This window comes from Onychomys torridus, chromosome 8 (genome assembly GCF_903995425.1).
Source record: "Onychomys torridus chromosome 8, mOncTor1.1, whole genome shotgun sequence".
Taxonomy (NCBI): domain Eukaryota; kingdom Metazoa; phylum Chordata; class Mammalia; order Rodentia; family Cricetidae; genus Onychomys; species Onychomys torridus.
Window position 1 is genome coordinate 104,094,500 of NC_050450.1, and position 26,024 is coordinate 104,120,523.

At 46.3% G+C, this 26,024-nt stretch overlaps 1 protein-coding gene across 1 annotated transcript in view; it reads right to left on the reverse strand.

Annotated features, from left to right (window-relative positions):
- The window catches only part of Srp68 (signal recognition particle 68), a 36,837-nt gene extending 15,937 nt beyond the window's left edge, over positions 1-20,900 (reverse strand). The window contains exons 1-9 of the mRNA XM_036196611.1: positions 20,606-20,900; positions 18,098-18,164; positions 13,983-14,096; positions 12,003-12,198; positions 9,740-9,822; positions 9,369-9,478; positions 8,245-8,327; positions 7,087-7,227; positions 1,259-1,357 (exon numbers count right to left, since the gene is read on the reverse strand). Coding sequence (XP_036052504.1) covers positions 1,259-1,357; positions 7,087-7,227; positions 8,245-8,327; positions 9,369-9,478; positions 9,740-9,822; positions 12,003-12,198; positions 13,983-14,096; positions 18,098-18,164; positions 20,606-20,795 — 1,083 coding nt within the window. The 5' untranslated portion in view covers positions 20,796-20,900. The remainder of the gene's footprint in view (positions 1-1,258; positions 1,358-7,086; positions 7,228-8,244; positions 8,328-9,368; positions 9,479-9,739; positions 9,823-12,002; positions 12,199-13,982; positions 14,097-18,097; positions 18,165-20,605) is intronic.
- Between the last annotated feature and the right edge of the window lie 5,124 nt (positions 20,901-26,024).

Sequence of the window (26,024 nt, forward strand, 5' to 3'; positions counted from 1 at the left end):
CTTGGCCTCAACTCTCAGTTCTCCTCAACTAGCGTGGTCCATAAAGTTCGCTGCACAGACCCACAAATTCTTCCAAGTGTCTCCCTCAGAAATCAAGACCTATTAACATTACAAAATGACAAGATTACCCAGTTGCCACTGACATCCAAAACCTAGCCTTGAGTGACAGAATGCTGAGCAACAGCCAGTTGAGGGTTCCTGTTTCTGCCCAGTGTTTTTCTTTTTCTTTTTCTTTTCTTTTCTTTTTTTTTTTTTTTTTTTTTTTTGAGCTGAGGATTGAACCCAGGGCCTTGCACTTGCTTCTCTGCCCAGTGTTTTATCCCAACAATACAGACAGTCCCGAAAGGTATGGGAACACACACTTGCAATCCTAACTAATCACAAGACTGAGAAAGAAAGAGCCTAAGTTTGCTTATAGTCAGGGAAACGAGCTCTTGGCTTAAACTTTTAAAAATAAGCAAAACCCCACAAGATGTGCCTAGCATGCACAAGGCGCTGGTTCAGCGTACAGAGCCATGAGTCAGACCACGGCAGCACTGTAGGCCTGTTTTAGACCCTAAGTCTACTATTCCTGGTCTACCCTGTGCTGTCACAGCTGAGGAAGAGCCCCAGAGCCTTCTATGTCCTTAACGTCCGGCATCTGTACAGACGTTACCACATGTTGTAGAAGAGACTGCAGGTATGAATGTTCAAGTATTTTTCAATTACCAAACTGGCAATCCTCCAGCCTGTCTGAAGAATGTTACAATTACAGGCCATCTCTGTATAAGTTAAAATATCATTTAAGAGAGGTGGAAACAAGTCATGCCTACCAACCTCTGCAAGCCCAGCTCTCCAAAGGCTAAGGCAGGGAGCATGAGTTGGAGTCCATCTTGGGCTACACAGCTAGATTCTGCTTTAACAAAACACCAAGTGGAGTCATCAACAGGGGAGAGACAGTATAAGGGAGTGTGGTGACACAGAGATAGAAAATGGTTCTTAAGTTTTCAGTCCAGATGCCTGAAAGGATCACACCCAAAAGGGGAGCACCACACACCAGGAGTACTCCTGGAGACAAGAGGCTGAAACCATGGGATGACCACTATGGAGAACAGGCCATGAGAATGAAGTCATAAACCTGATGGAGCCCAGAGGCCTCTGGTACTAACAAGCTGATCACATCTACAAACACCCCAAAGGCTAAGAGAGTGCTACACAGACTCTGGGACCCGCTGCCCCCCCCCCAGGACAGGACAGACTGGGGAGGATCCAGTCGCACCTGATCAGGCTTGAGCTCCTCCCTCACGGCCTGGAGGGCATCTCGGCACTCACTGAGCATGGACTCGAACAGACGCTCCTTTGTTTCTTCACTTTCAGCCTAAACGAAATGCAGCAAAGACTGTTTTGAGCAGACTGGAGGAGGGCACTGTAGTAATCTGATCCTCCCACCACACTTACACCTTTGCCTGACCCAAGACAGCCTTAAAATTTTATTTTATTTTAAATTATGTATATATGTGCTTGTCTATGTGTGTCCATGAGTACAGGTGCCCATGGAGGCCAAAAGGCATCATCAGATCCCCTGGAGCTAGAGTTGTGAGCCACTCAACACATGTGCTAGGAACTGACCCTGGGTCGTCTGAAAGAGCAGCAACTGATCCAGCCCTCATGGATATCTTTACATGTCACTGTGCAAATGATGTTGCATCCATCATATACTACAACGGGAACTATAGTGAAAAAGTGAACACACTGAAGAAAGCCATGTCTGTAGGCATCATCTCAAGCTGCCAGGGCCCTGGTGCTCTGAGTGTCTCCCTATCACAGAACTCAGCTCCAATAACTCTATCTCTGCTAAGGGCCATTGACTAGTGCCCCTGGGGAAGTCTACAGACCCCCTTAGGATGCTGCTTTTTCCTACTGAAGAACAACACACCAGAAGTTTCTTCCCTTTTCTATTGTCAAGCTGTTGCATGTCAACAGAGCTGTCCTTTTACTGTTACTTCCTAGATGAAGACATCCATTGCTCCACTGGTCCCAGTGACCAATAGATGTACAACTCCTCTGTCCACTCTGGAGAACAATGAGTTTGTCAGACTTACAGAGCAATGGGTGAGGGGCTACAAGCAGGAATGGGTGACCTTAGAGCTCCCACACTAGAAGGTCTGTGCCCAGCAGGGGTAATGCCTCCTCCAAACCTGTGCAGATGGAGTCCGCTCCCTCAGCCTTTTCCCCAAGGCCCCGTGCTATGAGGGCAGATTGCATATAACTGGTTGGAAAGGGTGGCTGGATACTCAGGTGAGGGTGCTATGACCCTACTGGCACCCTCCTTCTATGAGGAAATGTGGATAGTCAACAAGCCCAGCTATGACAATCTTTTGTGAGTAGCCCCGGCCAAACTCCTGAATACGATGTCAATATAGCTCAGATGATAGGTCTGTAAAATACCTTTATAAATATGAGCCAATGTGCAGTTTGATTTCTTTTAGATTCAAGCAAGAAATAGACATTACTAATCAATATCCAACCAAAAAGATATTTCTCCTAAATATCAGACTAAGTTGTTTTCTCTAGACATTCTGTGTCCAATGTCATACATGGCCAACTCAGAGAACAACTTTTGGGCACGAATGGTTGACAAGAATGAGGTGACAAGTACTGGGCGTCACCTTCCGCTACACTGCTTGGATAAATGACAAAGTGAGTCATGAATTGAATGCCTGCCACACCACACTATCCGTCCTAAAGAATCTGACTGAGCAGGGGACAAAAGGCAGAAAGCAGACAGACCCGTGCTACTGGCAGACCCACTGAAAGAAAGCAGCAGCATTCCATGGCTATGTTTGACTTTCCACAGAACTAACTGCCAACCTGAGAAAACATCAACATTCAACCGACCTCTCAGGAAGCCCAGAAGCCCGCCCAGAAGGCCCACTCTTATAAAAGATGAAGGAGCTTAGAGAAAGCTCTCTGGAGAATGCTAATGTTTTTCCTACTTCTAGTGTAAAGAAATCTCCTCTGTAAATTGCCCAATCTAAACCAAACAGACCCTTCCACTTACAAGTCACTTGACTTTCCTGTCCCTCACTAACTTGGGACAAATCAGGGCCATGGCATCCTGTAACTTGAGGGCAAACAAGGCCCCATCAGCTTGTTCCCACATCAGGCAGTGCCTGCTATCCAACAGAAGTGCAGGAAGGACATGTGCTCTAGCCACACTCTGCCATGCAGTGGACAGCAGCATGTGGCACCGTGGCACTAAGTATCTGTGGTAATTTAAATGCAACAATCCAGATATGTCATAGCACCGTCTGTCTGTCCAGTGCAACCCCAGAGGAGCTCCCTCCTAATCATCCAACCAAACTCTAACTAATATTCTTTTTTTTTTTTTTTTTTTTTTTTGACACAGGGTTTCTCTGTGTAGCCCTGGTTGTCCTGGAACTCATTGTGTAGACCAAGCTGTCCTCAAACTCACAAAGATCTGCCAGCCTCTGCCTCTTAAGTGTTGGGATTAAAGGCGTGTGCCACCATCACTGGGCTCCGACTAATTTTTCAATGTAAGATTTCTGTGCAGCTGTGACAACTGAGTAAAATAGGTGAATACCCCTAACACCACTTAAGGACTCAAACAGTCAACCACAGCAGACTCAGGCCTAGCACCAGTTTGAATCCACATTATCTTACAAACACGGCACTCCTTTCAGATGGGTAGGGCTAAGCTGTCTGGCAATGGGCAATAAATGAGGCTCTGCCTTCCTTCCTATTGATAGGAAATGTCCAAACTTAGAAATTAGAGGATGCCAGAATGCTAACGCTCTTCACTGCCTTCATGGGCAGTCAAATTCCCTGCTGTTCTCATATATCGTAAATTTCATTGAGGATTGTATGAGAATATGCCACAATGAAGGAAAAGGCATGTCTGAAGGAAGGATTCAGTCGGTTGTTTTCCATGTGCTGCTCACACTGCTCAGTGACTCAGAGACCACCAAGTATCTGAGAACTTGCCATGAATCTTCCCGCCCAAGGCAAAATGTCTCCAAACAGGAAGTCTTTATATATTTACAGCTTACATTTATTCTAGAACCTGTACTTGATGCCAAGATGACTCCCGAAAGGAGACAAGCCTCTCAACATGCAGAGACAGGACTCCCCACTCCACATCCCAGCCTGCCACATCTGCTGCAGAGCCAGCAGGGGTGTGTTCTAAACACAAAGGGCAAACTCTCTGCATAAGAACGTGTGCCTTGGCTGGACCCTGTTCCCAGTTGAGCCTATGGCATAGGGTCTGAAGCCTAGAAATGAGGAGCTTCCTCTACTGGTCTCAATAAATCAATCCTAGAACTGTTTTTGGAAACTCTGAACATTCAGGGTGTACTTCAGGCTCTCTTCTCAAGTGGTGCCTCCAGGCCAGGGGCTGCGAAGACACTGGCTGCAGTGTCCCCTGCTAAAGGGATTCCTCGGCTGCTTTCACTTGTTGATAGAAATTGTTGGAAGCCAGTGCTGTGTGACTAAGAGACACACAAGGCAAGCCTAGCCACATTCCCACCACACCCACAGGAGAACCAAGGGGATAGGAAGGAAGCCTCACCCAGCACTGAGAGGTCCAGAGGAGAGAAACTCAAGGAAATACAGTAAACAAGGGTTTTGCTTGCTTGCTTTTCTCTCTTTTTTAGAAAAGGGTAAATGGTCTCCATCCTACTCAGACACCAAACAAACAAATAAATAAAATCAGACTAACGTGATGGAAGGGGAGACCTGAGTTTTCTCAAGATGCCCTCTGACCTCCTCCACTTGTGTGTTATGGCATGCTTCTCTCCCCTCTCCACAATAAATACATTTAAAATGTAATAATAAATAAATAAAATGAACAAATGAAAATAGATTTCCCCACTCAGAATTGAAGAGGGTAAAAATTATCAAGCTTGCAAATTATTTAAAATCTTTCAAAACAAGCTGCCAAAAAATAACCTCACATTTCAACTGTAATCCCAGCACTTGGGAAGCAGAGCCAGGTGGATCTCTGTGAGTTCGAGGCCAGCCTGGTCTACAGAGTCAGATCCAGGACAGGATCCAACACTACACAGAGAAACCCTGTCTCAAAAAAATAAACAAATAAAAATTAAAAAAAGAATTAAAATAACTATTCACCCACAAAACAGATCAAATCTACTTATTTTATTTTGAGGGTCTTACTGTGTTGCCCTGGATGGCCTTGATCACACAGAAATCTGCCTGCTTCTCCTCCCTAGTAGTAGGATTAGAGGGTGCTTGCCATCAAGCCCGAAGACCTGAGTTCAATCCCTAGGTACCATGTGGTGGAAGGAGGAAACTGACTCTTTTTAAGTTGTCCTTGGACCTCCACACGCACACATCTGACCATACACACGGTAAAGAAATAAATTATTAAAATGTAATAGATATAAACAGTGTTCTTAGTTTGAGAAATCTATTCTCAATAGTAATGTAAAACATGGAAAAAGTCAGCTATGGTGGAGCACACCTTTAATCTCAGCACTCAGGAGATGCAGGCAGGCAGATCTTTGTGAGTTTGAGGCCAGCCTGGTCTACATAGTGAGTTCCAGGCTTCAGACTGAGAACTTCTTTGAAACAAAACAAAACATGAAAAACAGCTGAGATATAACTCCATGGCAGAGTGACGGCCTAGCATGCTTTAGGGTCTGGGTTTCATCCTCATCTCTGCAAAAGCAAACCAAACAACAAAACCTCTTCCTGTAAAAAGCTTTGCAGCATCATCACTGGGTGCTATGAGCCACGTGCCATGCAAGTCTGATGACAGACAGGCTTTGAGGGGCACTTACAAAGCACACCTGCTATTATGTGTGATGTGACGGACAGTAAACAGATGCATGCACTTAATTCTGTAAGCACATACTTAAACTAATGACTAGATGAGCTGACATGGCCGAATGGATTTTCGTTTTATTTACTCATGTTTGGAATATGGTCATTTTATTTTTTCCTTCCCAATTTCTTCTTTGAACTGCCTTTTTCCTCCTGGTGCTAGGGATTGAACTGAGATCTTTATCATGAGTATACTTGTTACCCATGAGCTAAGCCCCAGCCCCTCAAACTGCTTTAGGACTGTCTATCCAGATATCAGCCCTTAGTTACAAAAAACCCAAACATGTATATATGTGTGTGCCCTCTCACAAAATAAATGTAAAAAGCTAAAATAAAATCTGTTCTTTAAGCCAGGCGTGGAGGCGCACACCTTTAATCCCACCACTTGGGAGGCAGAGGCAGGTGAATCTCTGTGAGTTCAAGGCCAGCCTGGTCTACAGAGCGAATTCCAGAACAGCCAGGGCAGTTACACAGAGAAACGCTGTCTTAAAAAACCAAAACAAGTAAACAAACAAACAAATAAACTGTGAAAAGTGGCTGGAAAGTCTAGAGGCTCAACATCCTCATCAACACAAGCTGAAATGCAGACTCCACGTCCCATCCACAACCTGGGATACACTGGCAACTGCCAGGCCTTAGAAATTCCTCTGACCCAGGAGGCCATGGGGAGAACCTCAGTTTTAAAAGATGCCCCTCACCACCTGTGGAGAAGATCTAAGGGCCTCAATCACTGCTCCTCATAAACTGAGTGCTCCAGGATCTGTATCTTTGGGGCTACATCTGGTTGTTCTCAGCCACAAGCAGGTAATTATGTCAGTAAGTAGCTTCAAGTATAGCTTTTGCATGATTACTACATGGAGAGAACACAGAACAAGATATTCTGGTTCACCCAGGCTCTCCGGAGCGGCCCAGGAATGAGAGGTGGCGCTGAGGCCGAGACGGTGAGGACAAGAGGTCAGACTGCAGGAGTGTAATAGCAGTTGCACCACCTGCTGGCCTGGTGTGCCCCTCTGCGTGAGCAAACCTTTCCACACTGTGAAATTCTCCACGCTTAGATGTAATTCCCCAATACTTGACTTCCAACTAATCTTATTCAAAGGAGTCTATCTCTACATTTACCAACCCCTAAACAGCTTTAAGATAACTTGTGTCTGGGGGGAACGAACACCTCTGTGTGACCACAGCCTGACCGCTAGACGACCTTCAGACACACAGCTGGGAGCCCCATGGGTCTCTCCTCCTCACCTGGACAATGGCAGCTTCATTGTCGGCCAGTCCGAGTAAGAAGATCCTCACTTTGTCAATCTTCACTGGGACCGCCCTCCCCCTCCACTCCACCTCACTCATGGTGGCCGCCTGCTTGGCTCGAGTCTGAGTGATCAAGGCCTGCACAAGGGTTGGGAAGAAGTTAAAGCTTTAACAGTGGCGGGCTGACAGGTGGAAACAGGGCCGCCTGTCAGCTAGCTCAGCCAACACTGTACACCCTGAGAACAGACAAGATTGCTACTTATTTTAAATTTCCCCTGGTATCATGAATTTTAGTGTATGGAAAGTCAAAATTCTTCCCCCAATTTCTTACATTTCTTATTTTTCCTTTGAATCTATGTCACTTGCTCAGGGAGAAAAAAAGGTTTCCAGGTATAGTGGCTCCTATCTGTAATTCTAATGCTGACAAGGCTGAGGCAGGATTACCACGAGTTCAAGATCAGCCAATAGAATGAGCCTGAGCTGGGAGGTGGTGACCACGCCTTTAATCCCAGCACTCGGGAGGCAGAGGCAGGCGGATCTCTGTGAGTTCGAGGCCAGCCTGGTCTAGAGTGAGTTCCAGGAAAGGCGCAAAGCTACACAGAGAAACCCTGTCTCGAAAAACCAAAAAAGAATGAGCCTGAAAATACACACACACACACACACACACACACACACACACACACACACACAGTGTGTAAATATTTAGGGAAGTTTTCCAAGCATGGTGGTGCACACCTTAATCCTAATACACCTTGATCTCTATGAGTTCAAGGTCAGGCTTGTCTACACAGCAAGATCCAGCCTATCAAGGGCTACACAGTGAGATATAAATCAAGTGTAGTGACATACACCTTTGACCCTGGCACTTAAGAGGCTGAGTACATGGGTCTCTGTGAGTTTCAGGCCAGCCAGGATTACACACACAAAAAAGTAGACACACACACACACACACACACACACACACACACACACATGCATATGTTGATGGTAAGTATACATATAAGTTAAATACTTAAAAATTTAGGGAAGTTTTTTTAATGTAGATACAACTATAAATATACATATATTAATAGTAAATATATCCAGCAGCTGAATTACATATTATGTCTAGACTTTTTCAAATCATCTTTCACAAACATGTTTATTATACATTACCTCCAGTTTTTCAGCAAGGAGCCCCTCTGTGCCCCCAGACCTCAGTCTCATCTGCATGAGTTCATTGATAGCTGACTGGTCCCCTGAGAGACAGAGAGAGAGGGGGATCTTTTATTCAGAGTGACAGTATTCCCCTCTAGTGAAGAAGACCCACACTACAGCAGGTCCTCAACACCATCTGCTTGGAAGATGAGGTTTTTCCAAAATGAATTGACTGGGGCATTGAAACACTGGTAATAATGGTGGGTACATGTCATTACATTGGTCTAAATTCTCAGGAGCTCAATGTCAAGCTGAGCCCTAAGATTAATTATGGACTTTGAGACATTACGGTATGTTAATATAGGCTCAATTGTACAAAAGTACTACTCTGGTGGGGCTGGAGAGATGGTTCAGTGCGAAGAGCATCCACTGCTCTTACAGAGGACCTGGGCTCAGTTCCCAGCACCCGTCAGGCAGCTCATAACCAGCTGTTCCAGGGCTCTGACACTCTCCTCTAGCCTCCTAGGCAATGCCTGCACATAGTACACATAAGCTTGGGCAGGCACAAACACACAAATCGAACATCTGTAAGGAAAAAAATTCCACTCTGTGGGGTTGATGGGAAGGGCGTGACACAGGTGTGGGCTGATCTTTCACCTTGCTTCACTGTACACCTGGAACTCCTCTGGAAAGAGGAGGATAGCACTGGCTGAGGACGCTAACTGTTCTTAAGGAGGAGAGAAGATAAAGGGACACAAACGAAGCCAAAGTCTACAGATTGGAGGGAGGCTGTCCGACAGCTCATCATTATCGCCATCATCATCAACCTGTGTGTATGTGGGTTCGTGTGGCACAGTACACATCAGACAGCTCTACTTTTGCTATCTTCAAAACTGAGGCCCAGCCAGGTACAGCAGCACACACCTTCAATCTCAGGGCTCAGGAGGCAGAGGCATGTGGGTCTCTATGAGTGTGAGGCCAGCCTAGTCTACAGAGTGAGTTCCAGGCCAGTCTACATAGTGAGACCCAAAACCAGACAAACGAACACCCTCAGGCCAAGGATGGATGTTAAACACAGAGAAAGGCACATAAGCCTCGAAGCAAACCATGTCAGGTGAGGAGCACTGCCTTGGCCTGCTCACCAATGTTGTAAGCACAGTAGCGGATGTTGGGTGAGATCTCTTCTACACGCTGGTTATACAGCACAGCCTGCTCCTCTGTGAACGCACTAGCCAGCTTCTCATAGATAGTTCTGCAAGCAAAGAAACAGCAGGTATTATGGCAGCCATATTTTAAGGAAGCAAACTCACAAGGACCATGTGACCAAAACTAAAACACAAGCCCTTTGAAGGTAGTTTACTGACTATCAGAATAGAGCAGTCTAAGGACAAAAAGAGAATAAACTGGCTGTAGGGAAAAGCACTGTCCTAACATGCACAGACAGTAGGAACAGGGTTTGCAGCTTGACCAAGACTTAACGAAAGCAGCGCTGCCTCTGCACCGGAGGACTTACTTGCATTTGTTAAAAGCTTCAATGGCAGCTTTCCATTCTTGATGTTCAAAGCGCAACATTCCTGAGAGGTAAGCTGTGTAGGCCTGTGAGGGGCGCAAAAGAACCGCTAAGCAAGAGGCTTGCCAGGTTTGCTTTTTTAGTTGTTTTTGGGGTGCTATGGAAGGAACCTGGGGCTCTGCACATCCTAGGCAGGTACTCCACCACTGCGCTCCACCTCCACCACTGCGCTCCACCTCCACCACTGCGCTCCGCCACTGCGCTCCGCCACTGCGCTCCGCCACTGCGCTCCGCCCACTGCGCTCCACCCCTGCGCTCCGCCACTGCGCTCCGCCACTGCACTCCACCTCCACCACTGCACTCCACCACTGCGCTCCACCACTGCACTCCACCACTGCGCTCCACCTCCACCACTGCGCTCCACCACTGCACTCCACCACTGCGCTCCACCTCCACCACTGCGCTCCACCTCCACCACTGCGCTCCACCACTGCGCTCCACCACTGCGCTCCACCACTGCGCTCCACACTTAGTCCAACAAAAACTGCTTCAGCACAAACAACCAATGTTCTAGCCCTGTGCCCTGATGGCCTCTAACTCTGATAGCACCTGTGTGGAGACATTCAAGGTGACTTTCTTTCTCTTTCTCTCTTTTCGGAATATCTCACCATGCAGCTTTTACTGGGCTGGACGCCACTATGAAGACCAGGCTGGCCTTGAACTCATAGAGTTCCACCTGCCTCTGCCTCCTAAGTATTAAAGACATGCTTCACCATGCCTTGAAATTAAGTTAACTTTTCTTTCTTATTCAAATGTGTGCGGGTGTTTTGCCTGCATATATGTCTGTGCACCACATGTGTGCCTGGTGCTGGTGAAGGCCAGAAGAGGGTATCAGAGGAGCCCTTGGAATTACACAGTTGTTGGCTGCCATGCTGGGTGCTAGGAATTGAACCCAGGACCTCTGTAAGAACAGCCAGTGCTCTTAACCACTGAATCATCTCTCCAGCCCCCAAGGGCAGAGTATCTTACTTCATTTCACTTAACAGTCAGTTTCTAGACCATCCCGTAAGCTTCAGAGGTTCCATACTGGACCTTGGAGATGTTCAGCAGGCAAAAGTATTTCTGTGCAAGCCTGAGTTTGATCCCTGGAACCCAAATCCCCCAATAACTTTTCTTTCTTCCTTCCACAAATGAGCATCTGCCCTCATACACAAACACATCAGACACAATGACAGCTTTTGTTAAAGTTCAATACTACCAGGCATGGTAATGCACACCTTAAAATCCTAGAGTATTCTAGAAATTGAGGCAGGAGGAGTAAGAGAGTCTGACACTAACCTGGATGGGAAAACTTGCACTCTCCTACTCCTGAAGAAAAAGGAGCTGAACACATGATTATAATCTCAGGACTTGTTCAGGCTTGGCTATAAAGTGAATTCAAGTTAAGCCTGAACTATAAAGTCCTGGTTAAAAAACCAAAAACAGGGCTGGAGAGATGGCTCAGTGGTTAGGATAGTCAAGAGCACTGACTGCTTCACCAGAGGACCCAGATTCAATCCTAACACCCACATGGCAGCTCACAACTCTCTAACTCAGAACCAAAGCTCTTCTGGCCTCCATGGGTATCTTCTGGCCTCCATGGGTATTTTCTGGCCTCCGTGGGTACCAAGCACACACATTGTGCACAGACATACATGCAGCTAAAGCATCCACACACACAAAATAATTACAAACAAAAATGAGTTGAATGTAACCGTTAGTATCTATCATCCCTAGCATGCACAGAGAGTGCAGGCATTCAGGCAAGAGTTACACACATAAAATAACATAAAATATATTGTATATAATCTTTATTATCTATCATCTCTAAAAACAAATTGATTGCCAAAAATATTCCCGGGAATTTTTCCAGGTATAAAACTTTCTACCTATGCACTAAAAGAAGCCTGATTATTATCAAAAGACTAGAGCTAAGTATAAAAACCTAATAGCTGAAAAATAAGAGACAAACCTTCGAAAGCAAGTCAGGGCTGTAGCTTGTAGAGTACATGGCTAGCCACAGGAGGCCCCTTCGATGGTTAACATAAGAAACTGCTCTGTTTGGCTGTAGGGTTTTTTTTTTCCTCCCCCCTCCCAGCTGAGGACCCAACCCAGGGCCTAGTTTTACCACTGAGCTAAATCCCCAACCCCCTTGTTTTGGGTTTTTTTTTAAAGCTATTGTCTCTAATCTCCACAATAAAGAAAAACTGGATGTGAAGTCAGTGACCTGAGCCTCTAGCTTGGTTTTGGCATCCACACGGTTGCTCTCACACAAACGTTCCAGTTCCTCGGCATGCTTCACAGCTTTGCGAAGGCGAGACAGCAAGTGAAACCGTTTTCGGGGCTCGGTGTTGGCTTCCTGTTTGAGCTGCATGGCATAGCTCCAGGCTCTCTCTGCATCCATCAGAACCAGCAGCAAGTACCTACACCAGAGGGTTGCGAGAGTGAAGGAGGGCTAGGAACACCGGACCCAAACGCATCCTCTGAGGTACAGTGCCCCGTCTCTCAGCTTTTCTCCTCCTTCAGGATTCCTTCCTCACAGTACAAGTTCCAAGTCAGCATCTCTGAGCCAACCAGAGCTCCTCCTCACACTTCTAGTCACCAGTTGGGTATATCTCACTGAAAAGCCTCAGTCATCTCCAATCAGCTGGGTATATCTCACTGAAAAGCCTCGGTCATCTCCAATCAGGCCAGCCTAGGACTGGAACCCAATTGGAAATCAAGTGTTTAAGTGGCAGGATATTATGTTGGGCATGGTGGTACTCACTAGTAACTCCAGCACTTGGGAGGCTGAGGCAGGAGGATTACAAGTTCCAGGCAAGCCTAGGCTACAAAATGAGACCCTATCTCAAAGCAAGCAAGCAAACATCCAAAAACCTCAAACAGACAGTGATGTTGAAGAGTGATGAGCCATTGCACTAGAGCCTGAGCTGGAGTCCCACGGCCTCCTTCTCTTAGCTGTGTGACTGTGGGCAACTCCAACCTCTCTGCTCCTCACCCTGCACTAATGTGCCTAACACACTCCACAGCTGGCACTTCCTGAAGGGTCAGTAACCTAAGTCTGTTATGATCCTCAGGATTTTTTTTTTTTTTTGAGATAGGGTTTCTCTGTGTAGCTCTAGCTGTCCTGGAACTCACTCTGTAGAACAGGCTGGCCTTGAACTCACACCTGCCTCTTCCTCCCAAGTGCTGGGGTTAAAGGTGTGTGCTATCAGATTTTTATTTTTTATTTATTTATTTTTAACTTATTTATTATATATACAGTGCTCTGCCTGCATGTGTCCCTGCAGGCCAGAAGAGGACACCAGATCTCATTACAGATGGTTGTGAGCCACCATGTGGTTGCTGGGAATTGAACTCAGGACCTCTGGAAGAGCAGTCAGTGCTCTTAACTGCTGAGCCATCTCTCCATCCCTATTTTTTATTTTTTATAAAGGATCCTATTTTAGGCTCTGAAGGCTTCAGTCTTTATAAACAATATTGAAATGAATTAAACAAAACTTCTCTGTATGTATGTGTGTGTGGTATCTACACCTGTGCATGTGTGTCTATGTGCATGCACTCGGAGGTCAGAGGTTAACACTGGGTGCCATTGCTCTAGTCTCCACCTTACGTTTGGAGACAGGGTCCTTGCTAGGCTGGAGCTCTCTGACTGGCTAGACTGGCCAGCACACCCCAGTGGTCCTGCTGTTTGCCCCTTCCCAGCACTCGGCTACTCCCCAGTTTTTTACTGTCACATGCTGCACGTTAGCGCCCTAGCAACAAGCTGTCTCTCCCGCCTCAGAGAACAACTTGGTCCACACTGAAGCTCCAGAATGACTTCACAGACTGATCTTTTCCTGTGGGGAGAAAGGAGCAATTGGAGCTAGGGCCTCACATAGCTAATGTTGCTCTCAGATTCACTATGGAGCCAAGGACAGCCCCGTATTCTTCATCTTCCTGCCTCCATTTCCTAAGTGTTGGGATCACAGCCAGGGTTTGTGTGTGCTAGACAGGCACTCCACCAACTGAACTATACCCCAACCACCAGCACAGCTTTTGAGCAAGCTACTGGACATCTCTTCACCTACAGATGCAGGAACAGTACAGCACAAGACCCCACAGAGCCAGAGCTGCTCAGAGGGCACATGAGAAAATTCAAGGGCTCAGTGTGCTGTCTGGCACTGTTCAGTCCAGGTGTCAGCAAGGCGAACTTAGAGCCTGGCACCTGTTATCAGTCAGGAGCTCCTCAGTTACTTTCTTTCCGGTGAATTTGTGTCTGTTCCCCATCTTAAAGTTGAGTGTTTTCCGGAGACGTCTTTGTCTTCTAGAACAATAGCCCCTGGGATGAAACACAAAACAAAATCCGTTCGGTACTTTGGAGAGAATATTCTATAACAGAGTAAGGGCAAAGGTTCAGAGGGCTGGTTATGGTGACTACTGACATCATGTCACCTGCCAAACAACTAAAGAGCTAACACACGCTGGCTAGCCAATGTGACTGCTGCCACAGGAAACAATGAAATCTACAAACCCATAAATCAAAGTACTAGTGCATCTAATTCACAATACAAAACAGTTAGGTTTTCCCCCTTCTTGGTTTTTTTGAGTTAGGGTCCAACATTGTAGCCCAAGCAGTTCTGGAACTCACTAGATAGCCCAGGCTGAGCTCAAATTCCAAGGTAATCCTCCTGCCTCCATTTATCAATTCCTGTGTGAGCCATATGTCTTGCTTAAAATACTTAAAATATTACTCCATTATCACAGTTAGTTTAAAGAGTCTTTTTTTTTTTTTTTTTTAAATTTTTATGTGTTCGGTGTATACCATTTGTGTGACTGGTCCCCTTATAGGCCAGAAGAGGGTGTCAGATCCCTTGAGAGTGGAGTTACAATCATTTGGGAGCCATCATGTGGGTCCTCGCTCTGAGGAACAGTCAGTCAGTGCTTTTAACTGATGAGCCATCTCTCCAACCCCAGAATCACACACTCTTTTTTTTTTTTTTAAATAGTTTATTTAACTTTATTTTATGTGCATTGGTGTGAAGGTATCAGATCCCCTGGAATTGGAGATACAGACAGTTGTGAGCTGTCATGTAGGTGCTGGGAATTGAACCCCGGTCCTCTGGAAGAGCAGCCAGTGTTCTTGACTGCTGAGCCATCTCTCCAGCCCTCACACACCTCTTAAAAGCTACCAGGACACAGACTGCTGAAACAAGAGCCAGGCATAGTGGTGCACACACAGCTCTGAGATCGAGGCAGGAGGAGCAGGAATTGAAAACAAATCAGCCTGTCTACACAGCCTGAGCTATGAGACCCTGCCCCAAAACCCAAAATAAATAAGCAGGCAGTAAAGTCTAAATCTGAAATCTATCAAAATGTCCACGGGGCTGGGGATTTAGCTCAGTGGTAGAGCACTTGCCTAGAAAGCACAAGGCCCTGGGTTCAGGCCTCAGCTCCGAGGTGGGGAAGAAAAAATTGTCCAGCATACACACCTACTTATCTCTCGGGCTCCAGGATAATGAAAGAGTCGTTCATTTTGTTCCATTCTAACAGTTTCTAATTCATATGCTATGTGGAACTCAAGAAAAGAAAGAAGACGGAGCCAGCCCTGTGCCTTGGGTCGAGAGGAAGACCCAAGAAGGGTGCATAAGCGCACTCTTTAGCAGAGAGTGCGGGACGGGGAAGCTTCCCGTGAGGTAGCATGCTCGAGCCCAGCTCACCTCTTGCTGCTAGGAGGGAGAAGCGTGGAAGAGTGTCTGGGGTGTGACCAGCAGGAGCACAGCTGTGGAGAAGCAGCAGTTGCTGTGCCAGACAAGTTCAGAGCCGCTCAAGTCCCCAACAGAAGGACAGCAATAATCAGCATGTGTTTACTAGCAACTGTCAGCCTAGGGAGGCTGACTTCCATGAATCTGCTGTGTAAGAAAACCACGCTCCCAACCATCCTCAAGCAGCGCCTGATTACACAACTATGATGCTGAAGTCATGTGACCAGACAATAAACAAGTGCAACCCTAAACAAGGAAAGAGCACGTTAGAATTTCCTCCAGTAAGGGAGCAGCTCAGCACACACAGGACATTTCGCAGGCTGAGACCCAAGTGAGTCTGGATTCATTCTGTTGAAAGGGGCATGTGTGCGCCATGCACACACACAGGCAAACTCTTTCGGTAACTAGAGCAGAATGTCCTGAACTCTTTGTTCTCTGCTTCCTCACACTACTCCACTCGGCCCATCAAAAAGGCCAAAACTGGAGCCAGGGAGATGGCTCAGTGGGAAAAGACATCAGCTGACAAGCCGATGGGTGACAACCTGCGTTCCATCCTTGGGACTCACATGGTGGAACGAGAGAACCGACTTCCTCAAGCTGTCCCCTTGACCTTTACATGTACACCTCAGCAAGCACATACATATACAAACACATGTGAAGACAAAATAAATAAAAGCAAACTAAACAGAAGGCACTAGAAAGGTTAAGGCCACTTCCTACTCAGTTCCCAGCACCCCATCAGGTGGTTGGTTCATAAGCCCTGAGCAGTAACTCTAGTTCCAGGAGAGCCAACACCCTTGTGTGTACTCCATGGGCACCTGCCCAGAAGAGAGCATCAGATCCCCTGGAACTGGAGTTATAGACGGTTGTGAGCCTCCTTGTCAAGCCAGTCCAAGGCATAGTGAGACACTGCCTCAAACAAGCAAGACCTAGGGATGAACACAACAGCAGAGCACTCGCCTCAGTGTCTACAATTAGGGCACAACCTCCAGGACCACACAACAAACAAAAAAATAAACAACAACCAGGAATGGAGGCCCACACCTGTACTATCAGCATGTGGCAAGTTGACTTAAGAAGATACTAGTTCAAGGCTAGCCTGGGCTACATAGCAATTCTGAGGTCAGAATTATATAGTGAGACTATCTCAAAAAAAAAAAAAAAAATTTAAAAAAAAAAAGAAAATAGAAAACATAAGCCAGGTGCCTACCTGTAAAGCACTTGCAGGTGGTGAGACAGCAAGCTGGAAGCCAGTGTGGACAACACAGACCTTGTTTAAAAAAACTAACCCAAACTACATCCCTAAGACCAATGTACTCTGAGGTGGGGCTATAGCTTAGTAATAAAGTTCTTAGCAAGCATACAACGGTCCCAGGCTCAATCCCAATAAAAATAAAGTTGCATCTGAAAAGGGTATATTCTATTATATGCAAAAATATGGGGGCTGGAGAAATGGCTTAGAGGTTAAGAGCACTGACTGCTCTTTCAGAGTCCTGAGTTCAATTCCCAGCACCCACATGGTGGCTCACAACCATCTGTAATGAGATCTGGTGCCCTCTTCTGGTCATACATACTGTATACATAATCAATAAATAAGTCTTAAAATAAGTAAACAAACAAACAAACATGACTACAGTTACTTAGTAAGGGAAGACTGGGTCAGTTATGTCAGAGAGCTAGCCCATCTGAAAGGGTTTCTGCTGACCAAGCCTGAGTCAATTTTTTTTTTTTTTTTTTTTGAGCTGAGGATTGAACCCAGGGTCTTGCACTTGCTAGGCAAGCGCTCTACCACTGAGCTAAATCCCCAACCCCCTGAGTCAATTTAAACAATCAAAATATTAGCTTATAACTCATGAAATCAATTGGACACTATGAGCACATACAGGATATATATGAATATATATGTGAGTCTAACAAGAATGCACATTCACAGAATTTCATTTCAAAGTTTTCTCTCATAAAATACTTAGTAATCACAAAGTAAAAAAGAGTGACTTTTTAGGGAGAACCTTCTAACCCCTCCTCAGTCAAAGGCCACAACAGACCTCAGCAAGCACACAAACCAAACACTTACTTTTATTATGTGTATGAGTGTTTGCCTGAATGTATGTCTGTGTACTAGATGCATGCAGTGATGGCAGGGGCCAGATAAGGGCTTTCAACAGAGACTGTGAACCATCTGGGTGCCGGGAATCAAACCCAGGTCCTCTGCTGCTTTTAACTACTGAGCCATAAAAATTTTTAAATTATGCTGGGTGGCGGTAGTACATACACATCTTTCATCCCAGCACTCAGAAGGCAGAGGCAGGCAGATCAGTTTTTGTAGGCCAGCGTGGTCTACAAAGCGAGTTCCAGGACAGCCAGGATTACACAAGGAAAGCCCATCTCAAAAACACCAAAAACAACAACAAAACTAGAAATTATTTAGAAATTACATACCTTTTGAAGACAACATAAACATAATTCTGGACCATCTAGGCATACCTTCTGATACAGCAAAGTGAGCAGGAAATGAACGGAAGCAGCCGCATTAGAAAATGCCACAATTACTACCACACATGGAGTTCAGGACACTGACCTGTACCGCTGGAAGTCTCCATGCCGTAAGCCATGCTGCTGCTGGGACTCCTTGATAATCTGAAGAACTAGAGCCAAGGTCAAGGAAAAGCTCACAGCAGTGTTCTCAAACTTCTAATGCTGAGACCCTTATCACAGTTCCTCATGTTGTGCTGACTCCCAACTGTAACATGATTTTCATTGCTACTTCATAACTGTAATTTTGCTACTGTTATGAATCGTAATGTGAGTATCTGTGTTTTCCAATGGTCGTAGGTGACCCCTGTAGCTTACAGTGGTAAGAATCCAATAGATCAAAAGCTGCACACTCATCACCTGTACTAACAAGCCTGAGGATGGTAACTATGGGATTCTTTTGTAATCATTTTTCAACAGTTATCTTGTCAAAGGACAAGGCTAAGTTTACAGAAAAGTGAATTGTTCCAACTGTTACTTTTTTCAGACAAAAAGGGAGGGAAGCCTGTGGAAGTGCTGAAATCTAGCACAGTAAAGAAAGCTGAGTTTCAATGCTGACACTGAGGAGTGGTCCACCTGCACCTCACAACACTCATTCAAACAGACTGGTTACAAACGTCAGGTACTGACTAGACACCTCTATGCCGCTGGTGCTTGCCAAATTTTAACTTTCCTTACTAGCTGCAATGCTTCCAAAACCTATGATTAACACATGCCAACCAAAATAAGCCAGTTCCCATTTAAAAAAAAAAAAAAAATCCAAGTTTTTCTCCTTCCTGGAGTTCATAATAAAACTAGTGCATTCTAATATTTATCAAGAATGATATGGGCTGGAGAGATGGCTCGGAGGTTAAGAGCACTGACTGTTCTTCCAGAAGACCTGGGTTCAATTCCCAGCACCTACATGCAATTCACAACTTTCTATAACTCCAAGATCTGACACCCTCACACAAACATGCAAGCAGGCAAAACACCAATGCTCATATTTTGAAAAAAGGAATGTGACATTTCCAGAGCAAAAAGCACAGCTATAAACCCGTGAGAATTGCCGGCGGTGATGGCGCACGCCTTTAGTCCCAGCACTGGGGAGGCAGAGGCAGGTGGATCTCTGTGAGTTCGAGGCCAACCTGGTCTACAGAGTGAGATCCAGGACAGGGACCAAAACTACACAGAGAAACCCTTCCTTGAAAGAAAAAAAAAAAATCCATGAGAATTTACACAAAAAGCTAATGTTTTATTTCAGAAATTCCTCTAAATCATCTCTGTTTGATAGGCATCCCAAAAAACACAAAGGACTCAGGCAGTGGTATTGTTTGCTTATAATCACAACCCTCAGAAGGTCCAGAGAAGAGGAGCAGGAGGTCAAGGCCAGACTGGACAACACAGCAAAACTTTGTCTCAAAACACAAAAATGGGCTAGAGGGACAGCTCAGTGGTTAAGAGCACCCTGCTCTTGCAGAGGAATCCAGGTTCAAAACCAAATAGAGGTGCTTAACCGGCTATACCTCCAGTTCCAGGGGACCCAGCACCCTCTTCAGGTCTCTGTGGGCACCAGGCACACATGTAGTACACATATATATACATGCAGGCAAACACACACATAACAAAACATTTTAAAATACTTAAGAGAACACACAGAACCAAAAAAGCCACAGACTGCTATTGCAATTTACACAAATGATATATAAACTAATAAAAACCTAAAAATTTCTTAAGGCTGGGAAGATTGCTCAGCTGGTAAAGGATTTGCTGTCTAAGCCTGAAGACCTGAGTTGGGATTGCCCAGAACCCATGTTTAAAAGGCCATACCCAGTGGTTTGCACACATAATCCCAAAGTTGGGGTGACAGAGACAGAAAGATCCCTGTAGTGAGCTCCAATTGCAGGTGATAAGCTCCAGGTCTAGTGAGAGACCCAGTCTCAAAAAATAAGGTAGAGAGTTAGGAAGGCAATGTTGACCTCTGACCTGCACACACTGCACCAGCACCTACACCCACACCCATGCGGGAAAAGAAAAAAAACAAAACAAAACAAAAAAACACCCTACAGGCCTACTTAGGAAACTACTACACACACGATATAAAACAAACTAAACAGGTAAGAAGCTTTTCCGGGGAGTACACTTTCAGAGCATCTAGCTGTAAGATTTACTATCCAGCATACAACAGCTGTCGGACAATAGCCCTACGCTGAAAAGTTAAGGCTGCAGTTTCCTCTCCACAGTTCAGGGGCTCGAGGTACCAACCAGGAGCTCTGCGGGATGGCTAGCCTGTCAATCCCAGCTCAACCCTCCAACTGGACATCTGAGGGGCAACAGAGGGAACCTGCCCAACATCTCTACACGACTTGGCAAAAAAGCTTGGAAGGCGAGGAGTTTGCGAGGGAAGACCGGACGAGAGGCAAACCCTGGCCCTGTGAGCTCCAAAAATGAAGAGCAAGAGAAACTGCATGCCCCGGCCTCCGCAGCCCAGGGGCCGGCACCCGCTGCCTCTCCCGCCCCCAGCCCTCCAGATCGACACGTAGTCATTGCTAGGTAGGCCACTGCTCCAGGATACTCTCCAAACTCAGGCTATCCCCGAACTCTTTGTTTGCCTTCGATCCGGCTGAAGGGCGTTCGTTTTCTTTATTCTCGTCTCCTCCGGCACTGCGTCCGCCGCCGCTCCCGCCGCCGCCGCTCCCGCTGCTCCCGCCGCCGCCGCCGCCGCCACCGCTACCGCCACCCGGGACCTGCTTCTCGGCAGCCATCTTGCCCCTGCGCCGCAAAGCAGGACGGGATAGAGGAGGCGAGACGACCCGTGGCGGGAGAGAGCGGCCCCTTCCTGGCTGGGCGGACGGGACACTGACGGACTCCGCCGCGGATAGCTTTTTAATCCTCTGTCCTAGCCGTGCGTTGGTGTGCGCCTGCGCGTCCCGGATGGCGGTCCTGAGGAAATGGTTATCCCACTTCAAGTCCATCGAGGGCAGGCGGACCAAAGAAAGACGCTTACGTCGTGCATCCCTGCACCCGGACGGGTGATGGCGCGCACCTTTAATCCCAGTACTTGGGGAGGCTGAGGCTGGAGGATTGCCTCGAGTTCGAGGTCAGCCTGGACTGCATAGTTAAACTTTTATTTTTTAAAAAAGGTGGGGGCGGGGGGAGAGCAAAAGCCTAAACACTTCGGATTCCTGATTGTAAATGTTTTTCAACTAGGGGACTCTGAGAAATGAGCGTCTCCATTCTAGGGAGCGCCCAGCTTGTGTATAACTGCGTCTACAGTTGTTTTTCTGCGGTCAATGGTGAGAGACACTGGCCTCAGTCAGAAGGCAGTGTCCCCAATAGGAGCTTGAAATCCGAGGCCTCGTCTAGATTGTGTGACCATCAGTTAGTCCAAGGACGACTTACGTGAATCTTTGGGGTTCTGAAGCTGTGCCAGGCCCTGTGCTGATCACTGCGGATGCAGAGACGCTGGGCAAGTAACTCAGTCTCGCCCTGAATCAGTTCCCTCATCTGTGACCATGGGATAACCATTGAAAGTGGATGCTGAAATGGCCATGGTATCTCATGCCTGTCATCCCAGAATTTAGGAGTCTGAGGCTGGAGGACTCACAGATGGCTACATAGTTAAGATTGAGGTCAACCTAGGCAACATGAGGTCCTGTATCAAAAGACAAACGTGGTGGGGCGGAGATGGATCAGGGGACAAAAGCACTTGTTGCACAAGCCAGGTCCAAGTTCAGACTGAACCCATGCAAAAACCAAACACAGTAACGTGCATCTGTAACCCCAGCACTACTATAGTGAGATGTGCGAATGGGAGACACCCCCGCCCCAAAGTTCACAGGCTAGCCAATGTGTAGTATGTAGCTCAGGAGCAAAAGGAACAGAGACACTGGGCCTGGACAGATGGCTCAGTAGTTAAGAATACTGGTTGCTCTTGCAGAGGATCTGGGTTCAATTACCAGCAACCATATGATAGCTCACAACCATGTGGAACTCAAGTCCCAGGTGATTCAACCCTTTTCTGGCCTAGAGCATGACACACATGTATGGTGATATTTTATTCGTGCTGAAATTGATTTTATTTGTATGTTAATAAAGTTGCCTGGTTTAGAATTACATCTACACACATGTGGTACTCAGACATACATGTAGGCAGAACACTCATATACATAAAAATAAAGAGCTGAGCAGATGGTGGTGCACACCTTTAATCCCAGCACCCGGGAGGCAGAGGCAGGTGGATCTCTGTGAGTTCAAGGCCAGCCTGATCTACAGAGCGAGTTCCAGAACAGCCAGGGCTACACAGAGAAACCCTGACTCAAAAGAAGAAGAAGAAGAAGGAGGAGGAGGAGGAGGAGGAGGAGGAGGAGGAGGAGGAGGAGGAGGAGGAGGAAGAAGAAGAAGAAGAAGAAGAAGAAGAAGAAGAAGAAGAAGAAGAAGAATATAGCATGGATGAACCTTGAGGATATTGTAGGAAACAGTAAATGAAAGGAACCAGATACAAAAGGACTCATAGTTTATGATTCTGTTTGTGCGGAATGCCTGGATTGGGAAAATATAGAGATCAGAAAGATGAACCGTTACCTGATGCTGGGATGAAGTGACTGGGTTTAAGATGTGCAGGTGACCCGTAAAGTGGGAAGAGAAGAGCAATGTCCTAAAACACAAGCATCACGTCACACTCATCAGATTCCTTCTTTCCCAAAACAAACAAGAAAATAACATGTACGGGAGAATATGATGATTGTCACCCAACAACATGAACATACCGCAAAACAAGCAAATACTTTAAATGAGTATGTGGATTGTAGTTCAGTAAAGCTGTTGGGGGAAAAGTGCACTTATGTGAGCATCTGGTCAAAGCCCTTCAGATCCTCCTCCTGCGACTAGACTAAATGCCACTCCCCTCACAGTGGAAAAAGACAGGGCCGGGGATACTGCTCAGTTAGAGAGCTTCTCTGGCATGCATGTAGTCTTGGGTCTGAGCCCCAGCACCACATAAACTAGGCCTGAAATCCTAGCATTTGGGAAGTGGAGGCAGCAAGATCAAAAATTTAAGGTCTTTGGCTACACAGCAGATTCCAGGCCAGCCTGGCTACACGAGACCCTGACTCAAATAAATAAATAAGGAAGAAAAGACAGAAGGAGTAAAAGGTGGGGAGACAGGGCTGGAAAGGTGGCTCAGCCTTTAAAAACACTGCCTGTTCTTGTAGAGCACCCAGGTTCTGTTCCCAGCACCCACTCCAGTGGCTCTCAGCAAACTGTAATTCCAGTACTGAGCCCTCCTCTGGCCTCCTCAGGCACCAGATGCAGGTGCACATCAGACAAGCAGGCATAGTTAAATATAGTTAAAGCATACATACAGCTAAAAATGACAGGCCAGGCATGGTATTACATGCCTTTAATTCCAGCACTTAGGAGGCAGAGGCAGGAGGATCTCTGAATTTGAGGCCAGCCTGTGCTACAGAACGAGATCCAGGACAGGCACCAAAACTACACAGAGAAACCCTGTCTCAAAAAACAAAACAAACAAACAAACAAAAAAGACGAAGAAGAGACCCTCTCTTTTAAAAAATTGCAAATTTTAAATTTTTTAATTTAAAAATGTTTTAATTTTTTCAGATTTTTTATGAGTGTTCATGCACTCTGTGTGCAGCACCCTCAGAAGTCAGAAGAGGGTGTCAGATCCCCTGAAACTGGAGTTGTAGATGGCTGTGAGCCACTATGTGGGTGCTGGGAACAGAACCCAGGTCCTCTGCAGGAGCAACAAGTGCTCTTAAACGTGGAGCGTCTCTCCATCCTCACATAATTTTAAATCTTGACCTCAGTTCTTGCCACTCTTGTTCATTCAGTTCAGCCGCACCAGCCCTGACTTAGGGACACAACCCCACTCCTACACTATGGCAACTCTCCTCCCCCCTGCCCCTTCCCTCTTTATGTCCTCTCCCAGCAATAGTGGGCTACTTTCCTCACCTCTGCACCTGCATTCAGATGTTTGGTTGTGCATTTGAGGCAGAGTTTCTCTGTGTCCTGGCAGCTGCTCCCAAATAACCATACAGAGACTTATTATTAATTATAAATGCTCCACCAGTAGCTTAGACTTGTTTTTAACTAGCTCTTATAACTTAAATTAATCCATTTCTACGAATCTATGTGCTCCCTCGAGGCTGGTTTACCTCATCTGTGTGTTGCTGCTTCTGAGTCTGGAGACTCTCAGGACTCCCTGACTCCACCCTTTCTTCCTCCTAGCCCGAAAACTCCTTCCTCTGTCCCCAAAACCCTGCTAGCCATCAGCCAGTCTGCTTTTTATTAACAATGAGAGTGACATGTCCTCACAGTGTACGAAAAGATTGTTCCACAACATACATTGTTTTTTATGTGCATTGGTGCTTTGCCTGCATGTGTGTCTGTGTGAGGGTGTCTGATCTCCTGGGACGAGTTACAGACAGTTGTGAGCTGCTGTGTGGGTGCTGGGAATCGAACCTGGGTCCTCTGGAAGAGCAGCCACTGCTCTTAGAGCCATCTCTCCAGCCCCTGGTTATGTTTAGTTTCATTTTTATTTTGGCAGAGTCTCATTGTGTTGTGCAGGCTGTCTTTGAATTTCTGGACTCAAATGGTCCTTCTGCCTCGAACTCCTAAATAGCTAGGATCATAGATGTGCCAATGTGTCCTACCATATCCAATTAAACAATTTTTTCTGTTCTGCAGATATAACTCAGTGGTAGAGTGATTGCTCTGAGTACATGGGACCCTGGATTCAATGCTCAGGGGACACACACACACACACACACACACACACAGAGAGATAAATAATATTACATTCTTTTCTTTTTGGACAAGGACTTTCTTTGTAGTCTTGGCTGCCCTGGAACTCACTATGTAGCCCAGGGTAGCCTTGAACTTGCAACCCTCCAATTTCAGCCTCCAGAGTACTTGCATTCCATGTCTGAGTCAACAAGTCCTGCTTTAGGAAAGCATGCTCATGATTAAGATCTGAGTGGGTAATAAGATTTGGTCCATTAATAAACTGGTTTCCATTTCACATCTCCCTGCATTTGTTTGTGTGTGGGAGTGGAGTGTTTGTGCCTGTGTGAGCACATGTGCACCATATTTGTTCAAGAGCCTGTGGAGCAGAAGAGGGTATTGGACCTCCTGGAACTGGAGTTGCAGGAAGTTGTGAGTGCTGACATGTGGGTGCTGGGAACAGAACCTGGGTCCTCTGCAAGAGCAGCAAGTGTTCTTAAAGGCTGGGGCATTGTTCTAACCCTTCTCCTAGTATTCTTACCTCATACTTCTTTGAAGACTGTTTCCAGGCGCCTTCCATCCCAGAAAAGGGAGGTAAAGGTCACAGACAGGCTGACAGGTGAAGGAGACCTCCACATGTCAGGGGCTGTCTCCTAGACCCGGGATTAGGCAAAAGCACACCCAAACACCTGTTTTCACAGAGAGAGCCTTTATTAGTGGCGGGGGGAGGGGTCAATAAAATGACTCAGGCAGAAAACAGCAGCAAATGACCTTGCAGGTTTAATTTTTAAGAGGAGAAAAAAGGGAGGTCTGTATTAGAATGGGCTGGGATTTGGTGGTAAAGGAGATAGAGGACGGGAGAAGGGGAAGGGGACAAGGGAAAGGGGCAGGGATATTTGTCCTGGGGGGCACAAAGGACTGTCTCTGGATAGAGAGGAGACAGATGTGATGCATAGGCAAATGGCAGTTTATAAATGTAAAATGTGCCAGGTGGTGGTGGCACACGCCTTTGATCCCAGCACTCGGGAGGCAGAGGCAGGCAGATCTCTGTGAATTCGAGGCCAGCCTGGTCTACAGAGAAAGTTTCAGGACAGCCAGGACTGTTTCACAGAGAAACCCTGTCTCAAAAAACCTAAAAATAAATAGCTAGCTAGCTAGATAGATAGATAGATAAATAGATAAATAGATAAATGAATAGAGGTAAAATAGGAAACCTATTATTAGGATGAGGTGCTTAATTTTAATTGGGC